Raw genomic sequence first — 17,392 nt, 5'->3', positions numbered from 1 at the left:
CATATTTGGGATCTATCTAATGATAAGCTCAGTAGGGTAAATGCAGATAGGCTACTCCATGCTTCAGCCTATTTATTTATAGCCACTATGCTGCATCAGTTGGGCTACAAGTGATAACGCTTCCTGCTAATAACATACCTGATAATATGGACCATGCATAGGCTATATGGGAAAAAGTCCAATACCATCATTAGCTGGGCTTTTGAACTGACACTATATGGGGCAGATGTTCACATTGTAATTTTTGTAGGTTTGTGTCAAGAACTGCAACGCTGCTGGGTTTTTCACGCTCAACAATTTCAATTTTTGTGTATCAAGAATGGTCCACCACCCAAAAGACATCCAGCCAACTTGACAACTTTGGGAAGCATTGGAGTCAACATGGGCCAGCCTCCTTGTGGAACGCTTTCGACAACCTGTAGAGTCCATGCCCCGAAAAAATGTAAGCTGTTCTGAGGGCAAAGGGGGCGGTGCAGCTCAATATTAGGAAAGTGTTCTTAATATTTTGAACACTCATTGTATAAGTCAGATGAACGATAACCCCGCTTATTAACAGTCACTCACACATTGTACTGCCCCTTAGCCTTGAGTGTCGAGAATGACAAAGAAACACAATATAGGTCAAAGGAGAGACACTTTCTCAATAGCACATCACACACAGTACCCCCCTAGACCTTCAGAAAGTATAGAATGACCAAGAGAAACATGAGGTCCATGTGACCACAGTACCCCCCTAGACCTTCAGACAGTACAGAATGACAACAGAAACGTGAGGTCCATGTGACCATAGTACTCCCCTAAACCTTCATACAGTACTGAATGACGAGAGAAACATGAGGTCCAAGTGACCACAGTACCCCCTAGACCTTCAGACAGTACAGAATGACCGAGATAAACATGAGGTTCAAGTGACCACAGTACCCCTCACACACAGTAACAATGTACTAACCACCTAGGAGCCTGCCTCGAGAATGACCGAGAGCGACAAAGGAGACAAATGACATAACCTCTCGGTCTCCCTATCACACACAAACACACAGACAGTAACACAGTTTACGATTACTGACGCTTCGCCCTCTGGGTCCAGGATGACAGCCAGTTCAGTCAGCACCAGACCAGCCAGGTAGTGCTGCTCTCTGAAGGGGACAGACAACTCAAACATGTTGGCAATCTTCTGGTCCTGGGCATGGGTAGAGAAGCCAGAACTCTGTGGAGATGGAGAGAGTGAGAAACAGAAGCAGGGGATGATTTAGAGAAATTGTCCACACACCACTTACTACTCCAGGACGTGTGTGCGTGCGTATATCTGGTGCGTATATACAGTTGAAGTTGGAAGTTTACATACACTTAGGTTGGAGTCATTAAAACTCGTTTTTCAACCACTCCACACATTTCTTGTTAACAAACTATAGTTTTGGCCAGTCAGTTAGGAGATCTACTTTGTGCATGACACCAGTCATTTACAGACAGATTATTTCACTTATAACTCACTGTATCACAATTCCAGTGGGTCAGAAGTTTAAATACACTAAGTCGATTGTGCCTTTAAACACTTGGAAAATTCCAGAAAATGATGTCATGGCTTCACAAGCTTCTGATAGGCTAATTTACATAATTTGAGTCAATTGGAGGTGTACCTGTGGATGTATTTCAAAGCCTACCTTCAAACTCATGTGCCTCTTTGCTTGACATCATGGGAAATCTAAAGAAAGCAGCCAAGATCTTAGATTTGTTTTTTTTTTAGACATCCACAAGTCTGGTTCATCCTAGGAGCAATTTCCAAATGCCTGAAGGAACCACGTTCATCTGTACAAACAATAGTACGCAAGTATAAACACCATGGGACCACGCAGCCGTCATACCGCACAGGAAGGAGACGCAATCTGTCTCCTAGAGATGGACGTTCTTTGGTGCAAAAAGTGAAAATCAATCCCAGAACAACAGCAAAGGACCTTGTGAAGATGCTGGAGGAAACAGGTACAAAAGTGTCGATGTCCACGAGTCCTATATCGACATAACTTGAAAGGCCGCTCAGCAAGTAAGAAGACACTGCTCAAAAACCGCCATAAAAAAGCCAGATTACAGTTTGCAACTGCACATGTGGACAAAGATCGTGCTTTTTGGAGAAAAGTCCTCTGGTCTGGTGAAACAAAACTAGAACTGTTTGGCCATAATGACCATCGTTATGTTTGGGGGGAAAAGGGGGAGGCTTGCAAGCCGAAGAACATCATCCCAACCGTGAAGCACTGGGGTGGCAGCATCATATTGTGGGGGTGCTTTGCTGCAGGACGGACTGGTGCACTTCACAAAATAGATGACTACATGAGGGAAAGTTATGTGGATATATTGAAGCAACATATGAAGACATCGGTCAGGAAGTTAAAGCTTGGTCACAAATGGGTCTTCCAAATGGACAATGACCCCAAGCATACTTCCAAAGTTGTGGCAAAATGGCTTAAGGACCACAAAGTCAAGGTATTGGAGTGGCCATCACAAAGCCCTGACCTCAATCCTATAGAAAATTTGTGTGGCAGAACTGAAAAAGCGTTGTCGTGTACAAGGAGGCCTACAAACCTGACTCAGTTACACCAGCTCTGTCAGGAGGAATGGGCCAACATTCACCCAACTTATTGTGGGAAGCTTGTGGAAGGCTACATGAAACCTTTGACCCAAGTTAAACAATTTACAGGCAATGCTACCAAATACTAATTGAGCGTATGTAAACTTCTGACCCACTGGGAATGTGCTGAAAGAAATAAAAGCTGAAATAAATCACTCCAATATTTTTCTGACATTTCACATTCATAAAATAAAGTGGTGATCCTAACTGACCTAAGACAGGGAATTTTTATTAGGATTAAATGTCAGGAATTGTGAAAAACTGAGTTTAAATGTATTTGGCTAAGCTGTATGTAAACTTCCGACTTCAGCTGTATGTGTGTGTCCAGTGTGTATGTATGGTGTATAGCTGACCTGTGAGGTTGCGGATGACACGCTGGGTGAAGGCGAGGCGGGAGGCGTGAGGAGACTGCAGGGCAGGTTAAGTGTGACATAGTGCTCGTGACTACAGACGATCCTCAGGAAGTCGAGTCTCAGGGACTCCAGAGTCGGGTTCTGCAGCATGTACAGCTTAGTGGACACCTGGGGAAAGACATGGAATGAGGTCTAGAAAAGTGCCCAAAACGGGGTTTGATGGAGAAGCACTGTTGAGGCCCTTTACTCCAAGTCAGTGAAGTGATATCCAATACTGTAATTCAAATCAAATCTTATGTCACGTGCTCCGAATACAACAGGTGTAGTAGACCTTACCGTGAAATGCTTACTTACAAGCCATTAACCAACAATGCAATTCAAGAAAGAGTTAAAAAAAGTAACACAATAAAATAACGAGGCTATATACAGGGGGTACCGGTAACGAGTTAATGTGTGGGGGTACAGGTTAGTCAAATTATTTTGTACATGTAGGTAGGGGTAAAGTGACTATGCATAGTTAATAAACAGCGAGTAGCAGCAGTGTAAAAACAAAGGTGTTTCAATGTAAATAGTCCAGGTGGCAATTTGATCAATTGTTCAGCAGTCGTATGGCTTGGGGGTAGAAGCTGTTACGGAGCCTTTGGAACCTAGACTTGGCGATCCGGTACCGCTTGCCGTGTGGTAGCAGAGAGAACAGTGGTAGCAGAGAGAACCGCTCCATTACAGCCCAGTCAATATTGATGGGGGCTTGTTCAGTCCGCCTTTTCCTGTAGTCCACGATCAGCTCCTTCGTCTTGCTCACATTGAGGGAGAGGATGTTGTCCTGGCCTGGTCTCTGACCTCCTCCCTATAGGCTGTCTCACTGTTGTCGGTGATCAGGCCTACCTCTGTTGTGTCATCAGCAAACGTAATGGTGTTGGAGTCGTGCCTGGCCACGCAGTCGTGGGTGAACAGGGAGTACAGGAGGGGACTAAGCACGCACCCCTGAGGGGCCCCCATGTTGAGGATCAGCGTGGCAGATGTGTTGTTTCCTAACCTTACCACCTGGGGGCGGCCCGTCAGGAAGTCCAGGATCCAGTTGTAGAGGGAGGTGTTTAGTAACATTGGCCTTAGCTTAGTGATGAGCTTTGAGGGCACTATGGTGTTGAACGCTGATCTGTAGTCAATGAACAGCATACTCACATAGGTGTTCCTTTGTCCAGGTGGGAAAGGGCAGTGAAGAGTGTGATTGAGACTGCGTCATCTGTGGATCTGTTGGAACAGGTACGCGAATTGGAGTGGGTCTAGGGTTTCCGGGATGATGGTGTTGATGTGAGCCATGTCCAGCCTTTCAAAGCACTTCATGGATACCGACGTGAGTGCTACAGAGCGGTAATCATTTGGGCAGGATAGCAGGATTGATAATTGGCAGGATAGCTACTGTAGCGTTACTTCCGAAATCCTGTGCACAAAGTCACTCTGTAATCGATCATAGTGGTTTCATCACCAAGCCTTTTAAATGAAAGCAGATTCTACAAGGATGTTGTCATTGAGGTGCTGTTGGGGTGCTAAGTGGGTAGGTTCCCTCTCCCAGTACCTGTTTCCAGTATGTCTTGATGAGGGAGAAGACAAAGCCTCGATCCATGACAGACAGCAGGTCATTCAGGAAGAAGGCCAGGCTGGTGTTCAGACGCTCCACCAACTCCAGGTCCTGATTGGACATAAACACAGGGTCAGAGGTCAGGGTAAAGTCTCGAGAACACTGCTCCATCTGATTTACTCAGAACCAGAAAAGGTCAATTTATTTGAAGTATCTGTGTGGTTAGAGGCATTAGAAACTGCTGTGTTGATGTAAGCCTGATCTGTAGTGTCGCGTGTGTCCTATGCTGGTGACAAAGTTTACTCAAATTTTCACTCCTACCTTCTGAAAGCGTGAGACAATGTCCCCAGCGATGGTGCTGACCAGGGCTGTGATGTCATCCATGAAGCGCTCAGGGAAACGGTTCTTTCTGGGCGACTCTAGCCGGTCGGTGAAGTACAGGTGGTGGATGATGCTCTTCACCTGAGGAGTGAGGTCATCAAGGTGAGACAGGGCCCAACAATAGCAGATGAAAGAGGACGCTAGGGCCCAAAAGCTTGTTTTAGCATGGGCAGCGCCATTGAGGACTTTCACCATTTTGAAGTAGTAACTGTATGAAACTTCATATGGGTTAAGGAAGGATCACATAATTCCATCCAGGTCATCAAGAAGGATCAGCCAATGAATTGCACTTGTGAGTAAACATTCCATAACTGCAGGTGGCAATACATCGCCAACCTTGGCATGATACCTGTTCAAACAACACACCACAGGTGGCAGTACGCACATTTTCAGTTTGTTTACCAACTCAAGTAGTAGAAGAAAATGTACTACATCAAAATGAAGATGTCCTCAATGGTGCTGCCCATGCGCTCACAGACTCCATAATGGGACAGACACAGTGATGTCTAAGTCTATGCCACATAGTTCTACAATTTATCTTCTTAAAATCAGTTTTTAAAACTAACCAAGCAATTATGGTGGAAATGCAACCAGGCCAGAGCAGTACAGGTTGGCACAGCTTAGTAGTGTGAAAAGGGCGCCAGAGATGCAGCTGTGTGTAGTCTTACCATGAGCTCAAAGAAGAACCAGGCCTGTTGTAGAGCTCCCTCCCTGACGATGCCACTACTCACCACCCACTGTAGGGCCAGCTCCTCGTGGAACAACTGAGACACAGAGAGATGGAGACACACAGACCAGACAGTTAGGCACACACATCAATTTAGTTTGAGCTTATCTGAATCATGTAATATTTGCTCAAAAAAATGAAATAATCCACTTGGGGCACCTGTTGTTGGTAGTAACACTGAAAAGGGAGCCTTCATTAAAATCTAAATATATAAAAATAAAAGTATGTGCCGTTTCCCGGAACAAGAGTAAAAGTGCTATAGTTAGTGGTACATTACACACACACACAGTTCAAATCACAGCCAAGAGGTGGGACATCTACACTCTACATCAGGGAAGGGCAACTGCAGTCCAGCGACACCCCTTTTGTCAGTCGAGGCCTCGACTTACTGGTTAGAGTTAGAATACACAAGGTGAAATTTCAAAATGTGGTTGAGCATCACAGTTTTTCCCCTGTTATGTCAGTCACCGAGTCACTCAATTAGCCCATGTCAGCTAACATATATATATATATATATTTTTTTAGATCGGTAAGTTAGTCTCGCCAGCTATCTAAACCTGAGGTAATCACAGTTGAATTACCAACCAGGGGTCCCCCATGGATTTTGTTAGTCACTCAATCAGATATCATATTAAAAATTGCAAACAATTCTCTCCTCCCTATGGCAAAATGTGTAGAATTACAGGAAATTAACTAATAAAACAAAAATTCTCTCAACTGTCAAGAGGGGGGCTGCAAAAATGTTTTGCTCGCAAGGTGGGGGGACCCCCCCAAACAAAATGTCACTTAGGGCCGCATGCTTATTTAGATCCCCATGATCTTTTCCAGAAGCAGCAGCTACTCTTCCTGGGGTCCACAAATGTGTGTGTATGGATTTAGGTATGCAGACCTGCAAGCCACTGTGGCCCCTCATTGGGAGTACAGATTTTTTTGGGGTCCCCAACCCCATCAAAGTTGCCCATCCCTGCTCTACATCCAAAAAGACCACAATCCCCCAAATACACCATCCAAACAAGAGGCACACATCCAAACAGACAGACAGGCGAATAAGTTGAGGGGGCAATTCTGCATGGCTCCTCCCCTCCCCCGGTGTAGACAGTGGCAGATACCTTTTTGGTGGGTAACCGTCCTGTTAAAGTTTGCAAGAAACTGGCGCTCTCAGTGTGCGAAGACATGCGGTTGCCACAGCGCTCCATGGCCTACGGGTGGGATGGATGGGACGGTGACAACAACAACAGGTTAGTGAGGGTCAACAGGTGTGGGGTCTAACTGTAGCACCTTCTCAACCCAAGGAGATGTGTCTGCAGCAGAATCCCTCTCTCACACACAATTAACAAACATGAGCACAAATAAATCACACAAAACATCATAATCTAAACTACAGTATACAAAAACATACAGTAGCAATGTAGAAGTGCAGTGTGTGAGTTCCCTCATATTTACATTTCTTACACACCTCATTAGATACATTTTATACAAGTGGAAAAACTGCCCCTAGACATGCAGTTCGTGCACAGTATTAAATGTGGGGGGGGGGAAATGACAACAAACACCCCAGAAGTGGGTTAACTTGTGCGTACAACTTACCTCAGTTAAATAAAAATGCATATAGGATTGTTTTTACTGAATCTTTGGACATGACTAGAGCCACAAAACACCCTTCATGACAACTGAATGACGACAACCATAATCACAACACAGACAAAAAAAAAGGACAAAGACAAGCACGTACACACTCGCAGTCACTCCCAAACCCACCCAGCACACTCCATATCAAGCCCATCCCACACGCTGAATGAGATTAGTCGTAGGTCATGCATGGGTTTAAATGATCATGGTGAAAATGAAACAGGACAGGGTGAAGAAAGCCAATTAAAATGAATGTTGGGAAAATGAAGCACGCCTCTGGGATTGCCAATAAAAATTGTATCGATTTCAAGTATGAGAAAAGAAAAATGGCACAAACGGAGTCACATGGGTCTTGGCTGGAAGTTGGCCGCAATGTACATGCAACACCTCTCCTACACTAGGGGTATTAGTAAGTGCAGTGAGAAATCCTTCCGCACTCGTTTCAAGACAGTGACAATGCCACGACTTCAGAATGGGCATAGATGTTTCTTCTACAGCAAAATGGAGAGAGAAAGGTGTTGTGTAAAAACAGAAAGGATGACAAGAAGGGAAATAACTAAAGAAGAAGGAACTAAAGATGGCGGTTTAAGGTTCATAGAGGCAGCTTTGACTTCCTAAGTCTGGTAGAGCGTGTAGGTGAGGTGCGGGGTGGTTGAGGTGCGGGTTAAGAAGGGTAGGGAGTGACGGTGATGTATTTTTTTGTTGGGAGAGGAAGGGAGTTATTGTTGAAGCACCTGCATGGTGTCGGTGTCAGAGGCAGAACCGTGGCTGGATCTCCAAGGGGTGCTCTTACACCGCATGGTGTGCACCCAGGAGTTGGAGCGGTCTAGGCCCTGAGACATCAAGGGTCCCAAGTCAAAGGGTAGGCAAGATTAAGGGAGCCACAAGCGGACAGAGCAGCACAGGGGAGGAAGGAATAGCATAGAGGTTAACAGTTAAGATGATTGAATCGTAAGCAGCAAGGCGGAATAATAAAGTCAGTTAGTTAAAGATCTGAAATAATTTCATTAGAAACTCCTGATTCATGAAAACAGAAATGCATGAACAGATTAGATTGCATATCCCATAATAATCTGCACCCTTGGTTCAGAAATAAGAATACAGGTTAGGTAGCATTATACTGTAGGTATCATTCATCACACAGGGGAAGCCATAGAACTAGAATCACTAGGATACCTTGAACAGGAATCTCCATTCAAGTCGATGTGCCATCATGGGTGGATATTCTATTTCTATGGGGGTAGCATCCATCACGTTAGACCAGACTATTCAGAAAGACCGAGAAGGGAGTGTTCATCCCTCACTCATCTGTTAAGTACTTTTGGGGTCAAACTAAGTAATTTGACGATTTATATGGCTGCATTAGAGAAAAAGTCCATGCTATTAACTAATTTACAAAGTGTCTCTGCAATACACTTGGATACCCCTGGAAATGACCCAACTAACAGAGCCATGAAGATTGTTTAACTTTACTAAAAGTGTGCCACTGTATGCTTTGCTATGCCTTCGTCGCGGAGGTTACCCTCTCTCTTCTGTGTGTCAGGTTGCCAATACAGGGGTTACAGAGATAAGGTGTTCCCTGCTGATGTTTGTCCATCAGCTATAGGGTTGACAATCACACAGTTGAGAAATGCTGCTTTCAGGTTCATAGTGTACAGTAAGTGATACAGTGGTACAGTGAACGCTTATGTGGAGGCAGAAACAGTGGGGGTTTTCAATCCAATCCTCTTTGAAGTCAGTGAATCCATGTAAATGAGGGCTGTGCGAGTGGCTTCCATCTGGCCACTCTACCATAAATGCCGGATTGGTGAAATGCTTCAGAGATGGTTGTGCTTCTGGAAGGTTCTCCCATTTCCACAGAGGAAATCTAGAGCTCTGTCAGTAAGACCATTGACACAATCCTGTCTCAGAGCTATACAGATAATTATTTCGACCTCATAGCTTGGTTTTTGCTCTGACATGCACTGTCAAGTCTGGGACCTTATATTGACAAGTGCCTTTCAAATCATGTCCAATCAATTGAATTTACTACAGGTGGACTACAATCAAGTTGTAGAAACATCTTAAAATACTTGTATGGTTGAGGAATTTTAATTATGAGATTTCTGTTGTTTTGAATTTGGCGCCCTGCAATTTCACTGGCTGTTGGCGAGGAGGGACGCTAGCGTCCCGAACGATCCCAGAGAGGTTAAGGATGATCAATGGAAACGGAATGCACCGGAGCTGAATTTCGAGTCTAATAGCAGAGGGTCTGAATACTTTGGTAAAAAATATAAAACGTTTGCAAAAATGTATAAAAACATGTTTTCGCTTTCTCATGATGGGGTATTCTGTGTTGATTTCTTTATTTAAATCAATTTTAGAATAAGGCTGTAACGTGGAAAAAAGTCAAGGGGCCTGAATACCGAAAGCACTGTATATATCACGGCTGTCAGCCAATCAGCATTCAGGGCTCGAACCACCCAGTTTATAATCTAAAATATGTCCCATATAACATAATTCAGACTGCAACTGAACTATAGTTTAGTTTCTTATTGAAAAGTAAAACAACATCAGTGTTTTAATATTTCTTTGCAGAAGGAGCTCTATTTTGGTGGCCTCCGGTGAACTGATTCCATCCAAAATATACAGCGAAATGATTTAATCTAATAATAGCGCCAGAGGGGAAGGCTGACCAATTGTGTTATTTTTGTATTATATTATCGTGCTGATCCGAAAATGTTTTGTACATAACAGCGATTACGAACCTCGGTTTGGATGAGTACTTCTATTTCAACGAATAGGAGCCAAAGGACATAATGTTCATCCCAGACATAATCCCCGTCACTCGGAGGAGGCGGCGACAGAGGTTGGCATGCAGGATATCTAACAAGACAGTGAGTGGATAATTCGCCATTACCCTCCATTCTATTGGCGAACATGAAATCATTGGAATATAAACTGGATGAGCTCCATTAGAGATGATCCTATTCATGTGATCTGAAAAACATATAACCTACGTGTCACCGCTTCGTGTCGGAACAAGGACATGGAAAATATAAATCTAGCTGTTTTTTCCATACATCGGCAGAACAGAACAGCTGCCTAAGGTAAGCTGAGGGGAGGGTGTATCTTCGTCAAAACAGCTGGTGTGCGATATCGAATATTGAGGAAGTCTCAAGGTTCTGCTTTACCGGAGTTAGAATACCTCATGATAAGCTGACCACACTATTTATCAAGAGAGTTTATCTATATTTTTCGTAGCCATCTATTTGCCACCACAAACCGATGCTGGTACTAAAACCATAAGCGAACAAGAAAATGCTCACCCAGATGTATCCTTGTGTCCGGGGATTTTAATACAGGGAAACCATTTCCCTCATTTCTACCAGTATATCTCCTGTGCAACTAAAGGCAAAAAAAACTATAGATCAACTCTACTCAACACACAGAGATGCATATAAAGCTGATGTGCACGCCGAGGAATTTGAAGCTTTCCACCTTCTCCCCTGCGGTCCCGTCGATGTGGATAGGGGTGTGCTCTCTCTGCTGTTTCCTGAAGTCTACAATCAGCTCCTTCGTTTTTCTGACGTTGAGGGAGAGGTTATTTTCCTGGCATCACTACGCCAAGGCCCTCACCTCCTCCCTGTAGGCTGTCTTGTCATTGTTGGTAATCGTCTGTGGATCTATTGAGGCAGTAAAGCAAACAGGTCTCAGTGGGTCTAGGGTGGGAAGTGGGTCTAGGGTGTCAGGTAAGGTAGAGGTGATATGATCCTTAACTAGCTTCTCAAAGAATGTAATGATGACAGAAGTGAGTGCTATGGGGCCATAGTCATTTAGTTCAGTTATCTTTGCTTTCTTGGGTACAGGAACAATGGTAGACATCTTGAAGCAAGTGGAGACAGCAGTAAGGGGAAAGGGAGAGATTGAATATGTCCGTAAACACTCCAACTAGCTGGTCTGCGTATTGTCTGAGGATACGGCCACATTGGTGACACTGTTATCCTCAAACCAGGTGAAGGTGTTTAGCTTGTCCAGGAGCACGACATCGGTGTCCGCGGCGTGGCTGGCTTTCCTTTTGTAATCCATGATTGTCTGTAGACCCTGCCGCATACGTGTCTGAGCCGTTGAATTAAGACCCCACTTTGTCTCTGTACTGATATTTTGCCTGTTTGATTGCCTTATAACTACATGTGTTTTTTTGTCCATATTCCCAGTCACCTTGCAAATGGTTAAATGCAGTAGTTTGTGCTTTCAGTTTTGAGTGAATGCTGCCATCTATCCACGGTTTCTGGTTTGGTTAAGTTTTAATAGTCACAGTGGGAACAACATCCCCTATACACTTCCTGATGAACTCAGTCACCGTGTCCGTGTATACGTCAATGTTATTCTCAGAGGATACCTGGAACATATCCCAGTCCGTGTGATCAAAACAATCTTGAAGCGTGGATTCCTATTTGTCAGACCAGCGATGAATAGACCTTAGCATGGGTACTTCCTGTTTGAGTTTCTGCCTATAGGAAGGGAGGAGCAAAATGGAGTTGTGATCGGATTTGCCGAAGGGAGGGTGGGGGAGGGGCCTTTTAGGCATCTCGAAAGGGGGAGTAGCAGTGGTCCAGTGTTTTTCCAGAGCGAGTAATACAATCAATGTGTTGACAGAACTTCGGTATTATTTTCCTCAAATTTGCTTTGTTAAAATCCCCAGCTACAATAAATGCGGCCCAGGATGAGGTTTCCAGTTTGCAAGTCCAGTGTAGTTCCTTGAGGGACGCCATAGTATTGGCCTGGGGGAGCAGTATACACGGCTGTGACTATAACCAAAGATTCTGCCCCTGAACAAGGCCGTTAACCCACTGTTCCTAGGCCGTCATTGAAAGTAAGAATTTGTTCTTAACTGACTTGCCTAGTTAAATAAAGGTTTGTGCTGTTGTCTGTGCCTAATAATGTTTGTATCATGTTTTGTGCTGCTGCCATTTTGTGTTGCAACCATGTTGTCATGTGGTGTTGCTACAGTACCATGCTGTGTTGTCATGTGTTGCTGCTATGCTAGGTTGTCGTCTTAGGCCTCTCTTTATGTAGTGGTGTGGTGTCATCTCTTGTCGTGATGTGTGTTTTGTACTATATTTTATTTTTAACCCCAGCCCCCATCATTGTAAAAATAAAATAGTTATTAACTGTCTTGCCTAGTTAAATAAAAGGTGGGGCAAAAAAATATTTTGTCAGCCACCAATTGTGGAAGTTCTCCCACTTAAAAAGATGAGAGAGACCTGTAATTTTCATCATAGGTACACTTCAACTATGACAGACAAAATTAGAAGAAAACAAATCCAGAAAATCACATTGTAGGATTTTTAATGAATTTATTTGCAAATTATGGTGGAAAATAAGTATTTGGTCACCTATAAACAAGCAAGATTTCTGGCTCTCACAGACCTGTAACTTCTTCTTTAAGAGGCTCCTCTGTCCTCCACTCGTTACCTGTATTAATGGCACCTGTTTGAACTTGTTATCAGTATAAAAGACAACTGTCCACAACCCCAAACAGTCACACTCCAAACTCCATTATGGCCAAGACCAAAGAGCTGTCAAAGGACACCAGAAACAAAATTGTAGACCTGCACCAGGCTGGGAAGACTGAATCTGCAATAGGTAAGCAGCTTGGTTTGAAGAAATCAACTGTGGGAGCAATTATTAGGAAGTGAAAGACATACAAGACCACTGATAATCTCCCTCGATCTGGGGCTCCACGCAAGATCTCACCCCGTGGGGTCAAAATGATCACAAGAACTGTGAGCAAAAAATCCCAGAACCACACGGGGGGACCTAGTGAATGACCTGCAGAGAGCTGGGACCAAAGTAACAAAGCCTACCATCAGTAACACACTACGCCGCCAGGGACTCAAATCCTGCAGTGCTAGACATGTCCCCCTGCTTAAGCCAGTACATGTCCAGGCCCGTCTGAAGTTTGCTAGAGAGCATTTGGATGATCCAGAAGAAGATTGGGAGAATGTCATATGGTCAGATGAAATCAAAATATAACTTTTTGGTAAAAACTCAACTCGTTGTGTTTGGAGGACAAAGAATGCTGAGTTGCATCCAAAGAACACCATACCTACTGTGAAGCATGGGGGTGGAAACATCATGCTTTGGGGAAGGTTTTCCGCAAAGGGACCAGGACGACTGATTCGTGTAAAGGAAAGTATGAACGGGGCCATGTATCGTGAGATTTTGAGTGAAAACCTCCTTTCATCAGCAAGGGCATTGAAGATGAAACGTGGCTGGGTCTTTAAGCATGACAATGATCCCAAACACACAAACAACATGTTTTTCCATGTTTCCGCTATCAAAAATTACACCTTTTTTATAGAAAAACAACAACTTAATTTAAGTCCACAACAATGCTGAGACCCCTTTTGATGTCTGGGGAAAATCGGAGAAATATATTTTTTGGGGTGTAGTTACCCTTAATTCAAGTGCGCACATAGCAAGCGGCTGTTGTTTAGCAGTGTTTTTGTAGCGGTAGATTAAACAAATACCCACTGGATTAATCAAAAACAAATCATGATATAATTCTGCCAGGTAAGCATAGGCTACTTTGCAGTAAAAATGTAATTGAGAAAGTTTTTGGGAAAGCCTTTCTAACTTCCAGAAGACTGTTTGCATTAGCATCATCACTAACAGCTACACAAAGCGGTAGACGAGTGTGCAGTACACACAGAGACAGGGGCATTCTCATTGCCTCTTCAGAAAGTAGCAGGAAATATGAACCAATGATGCATTCTGTTCATGACTTACAATAAACTTGGAGAAATGTATACATTTCCTATACATTTAGTTGATTCCCTACTAAGGTCATTGTGTTGTTGTTTTTTTATATTGTTGAATTCCGTTTCAATGCCTGGATTGCGCGAGGGCCCACATGATCATATTTGGACCAGAATGAGGCTCTCCACTACCTATTGTTCCTGCAGTGATGATTCACCATCTAATGTTTTCATAATTTATTTGCAGATAATTTCCAAAAAGCCTACCGATAGCCTATGCAAATGAACGTCTCTCTCACCGATGCGAGTCGGTAGGCTACACTGACTAACGAGACACTCAGACCTGCAAACTTCAGCACGGCGGCGGCACCCCAATAGATCGCTAGAAGATGCATATCGTTCATTCTAGCGGGAAAGGGTGCGACAGACTAGCGATTTGAAAGTTTGAAATGAAAAGTAGCCTAGTTAATATAAAGTGGAAAAAGTAGCCGGCTCAAAATGAGTTTGTAACTGTCTGATTAGCCGACGGCTGGCGCTATTGGAAAACACTGCACCATTGATGCATAGTGGACTGACTACACCCCAAAAGAACTGAGAAACATAATGTAAACCATGTCTGGTCTGTAACGTGTCTCCTACCTTACTACCGATGATGGATCGGACCTCATCGTCAGGGGAGGTGGGTGTGCCAGAGATATCAGGGTTACTGTTGCTAAGGCTACGGGAGCGGTTGAGGTTTAGGCTGGCAGGTCGCTGGGCGGACCTGGCCATGGTGGCATAGTGGACTGAACCACCCAGACCTGGACCTAAGACAAACGCACACATGGAAGAGAAGAAAATAGTAATTATTGCTCCACAACAAATGTAATGGCGATTACAATTTAATCAATTTTAATAGAAGTAAAACGGGTAAAACAAAAAAATAAATCTAAGGTACCTGGAGAGGGGGAGTTGGGGTCCATGTTAGGCAGGCGGAAGACATAGTATACATAAGAGGAGAGCAGGCTATTTCTGCCGTGCATGTCCTGACTAGTATCCAAGTACTTATGAAGCCGGTTCACTATGGACGCCATCACCTCGAACGACGCCTGGCCCAGGTTCACTACACATACAAACATGGACAACACATTTAGGACCAGATAGTGCAGTCGTTTTATTCAGTGCCAGTTCAATGGCATCACAAATAAATCAAGTTCAAAGGCACGTTTCAGGTTTGTTCTTAAAATATGAGCACTTTGAATATTTGTGTGTCATTTATGATCTTCCTATTATTGTTAATCATTTGGAAGGTTAGATGACTGACGGAATACAATTATTTAAATGAACTGATTGAAAGGCTACAGTTCCTATGAGCCTGGATGCGGTACCTATCTGTCCTGATATGACGGGCGGCCGCACCACCAGCAGCACCAGCTTGTCCAATAGGAGGTGGAGGAAGCGGACGATGGGCTCCAGCTGGGAGGAGTTCAGCGCGGCGATGCTGGACTTTAACTCCTCCTCCAGGTTGTTCTCCATGATGCGCATGTCTCCTATTCGCACAGGGAACATGTGGTCCAGGGCATGGACCAACGCAAAAAACTTATCCAGGTACTGGTCCTGATGGAAGGAGGGAGGGAGGGATGGAAAGAGAGAGAGAAAGAGAGAGAGAGAAAGAGAAAGAGAAAGAGAAAGAGAAAGAGAAAGAGAGAGAGAGAGAGAGAGAGAGAGAGAGAGAGAGAGAGAGAGAGAGAGAGAGAGAGAGAGAAAGAGAAAGAGAAAGAGAAAGAGAGAGAGAGAGAGAGATGGGGGGGGGGATGGGAGAAGTCAGTAACAAAGAAAACCTGGCTTTAATAAAATAAATATTTGAGACTCCACCGCAAAATAGAAGTGCTTGAACTGTGTGCTCTGTGGTAAGAACAACAGACTAGAGGTCGACCGATCATGCTTTTTCAACGGCAATACCAAAAAAAGCAGATATCGATTAAATCAGCCCTTTATCAGCATATATATTTATATATTTATCAGCAATGGCAAATGGCTGATTTAATATATATTTGTAATAATGACAATTACAACAATACTGAATTAACACTTATTTTAACTTAATATAATAGATAAATTCAATTTAGTCTCAAATAAATAATGAAACAATATGTTTTAAATAATGCAAAAACAGTGCTGGAGAAGAAAGGAAAAGTGTAATATGTGCCATGAAAAAAAGTGAATGTTTAAGTTCCCTGCTCAAAACATGAGAACATATGAAAGCTGGTGGTTCCTTTTAACATGAGTCTTCAGTATTCCCAGTTAATATTATAGGAATTATAGGACTATTTCTCTCTATAGCATTTGTATTTCAAATACCTTTGACTAATGGATGTTCTTATAGGCACTACAATATTGCCAGCCTAATCTCGGGAGTTAATAGGCTTGAAGTCATAAACAGCACTGTGCTTCAAGCATTGTGAAGAGCTGCTGGCAAACGCAGGAAAGTGCTGTTTGAATGAATGCTTACGAGCCTGCTGCTGCCTATCACCGCTCAGTCAGACTGCTCTATCAAATATCAAATCATAGACTTAATTATAATATAATAACACACAGAAATACTAGCCTTAGGGCTTTAATGTGGTCAAATCCAAAAACTATCATTTAGAAAACAAAACGTTTATGCTTTCAGTGAAATACGGAACCATTCCATATTTTATCGAATGGGTGGCAACCCTAAGTCTAAATATTGATGTTACATTGCACAACCTTCAATGTTATGTCATAATTAGAAAATGTTGGTTGTGGTAGGCTATACCTGTGTGTGGACAGTGGAAACGGATGTCACTTCAACGTTGAAAACACCTCTGTGGTTATCCACCCATTTCATCCCAGGTAGAGGAACATCAGGGGAGAGAACAGAGTAGGACTGAGGAGGTTTCTCCAGAGACACAGGCAGACAGAAGTTTCCTGTACGCAGACGACCGTTCTGCAGCATAGGAATCCACTAAGGAGAGAGAAGGAGAGAAATACAGATGATTAGGGCCTGAAAAGCAAAAGGCATGTGCGTGTGTGTGGTGCGTGTGAAACGGTGTGTGTGCATTTGCATGCACACACACACACACACGCGTGTGACATGCCCGTGCACATGTGCGCATGCGTTTGTGCATATGTGCGCACATATGCATACATGTGCAGTAGTTACCGTGTATCCCACGGGGGTCTCCAGAGGGGTGTTCTGTTTCTGCTGGCAGCTAACATGGTAGAAAGTGAACAGGATGTGGTGGTGGTCAGTCAGAGAAGCCGGCAGCTTGATCTTCACCTCATCATGGAAGTCTGGGGACCTGGGGGAAACACAACAACCATTACGCACAGAGTTGATTTAATGGTTGGTTAGGG

The 17,392-nt window shown here is 43.7% G+C and overlaps 1 protein-coding gene across 33 annotated transcripts in view; it reads right to left on the bottom strand.

The window, feature by feature from the left end:
• LOC110521001 (dedicator of cytokinesis protein 7) overlaps positions 1-17,392 on the bottom strand; it is an 84,373-nt gene that overhangs the window by 20,872 nt on the left and 46,109 nt on the right. For 13 of the 33 annotated variants that reach the window (XR_016495268.1, XM_036969145.2, XM_090232026.1 and 10 more), the window contains 10 exons: positions 17,199-17,337; positions 16,812-17,000; positions 15,400-15,628; positions 14,970-15,134; positions 14,672-14,838; positions 5,602-5,697; positions 4,874-5,014; positions 4,550-4,663; positions 2,974-3,141; positions 1,068-1,207 (listed from right to left, as the gene is read on the bottom strand). Coding sequence is in view for 29 of the 33 variants with exons in the window: in XM_036969145.2 (XP_036825040.2) it covers positions 1,068-1,207; positions 2,974-3,141; positions 4,550-4,663; positions 4,874-5,014; positions 5,602-5,697; positions 14,672-14,838; positions 14,970-15,134; positions 15,400-15,628; positions 16,812-17,000; positions 17,199-17,337 (1,548 nt within the window). In the remaining 4 variants the exon portion in view is untranslated. Of the gene's footprint in view, positions 1-1,067; positions 1,208-2,973; positions 3,142-4,549; positions 4,664-4,873; positions 5,015-5,601; positions 5,698-6,769; positions 6,860-8,023; positions 8,123-14,671; positions 14,839-14,969; positions 15,135-15,399; positions 15,629-16,811; positions 17,001-17,198; positions 17,338-17,392 lie in introns of all 33 variants that reach the window. The other 20 variants (XR_016495265.1, XR_016495267.1, XM_090232011.1 and 17 more) reach the window with 2 other exon arrangements.

This window comes from Oncorhynchus mykiss, chromosome 4, assembly GCF_057628025.1.
Source record: "Oncorhynchus mykiss isolate SJ-2025 chromosome 4, ASM5762802v1, whole genome shotgun sequence".
NCBI classification, from domain to species: Eukaryota; Metazoa; Chordata; class Actinopteri; order Salmoniformes; family Salmonidae; genus Oncorhynchus; species Oncorhynchus mykiss.
Note: the sequence above shows the minus strand (reverse complement) of the source record. Positions and strands in the feature narration are given on the sequence as shown.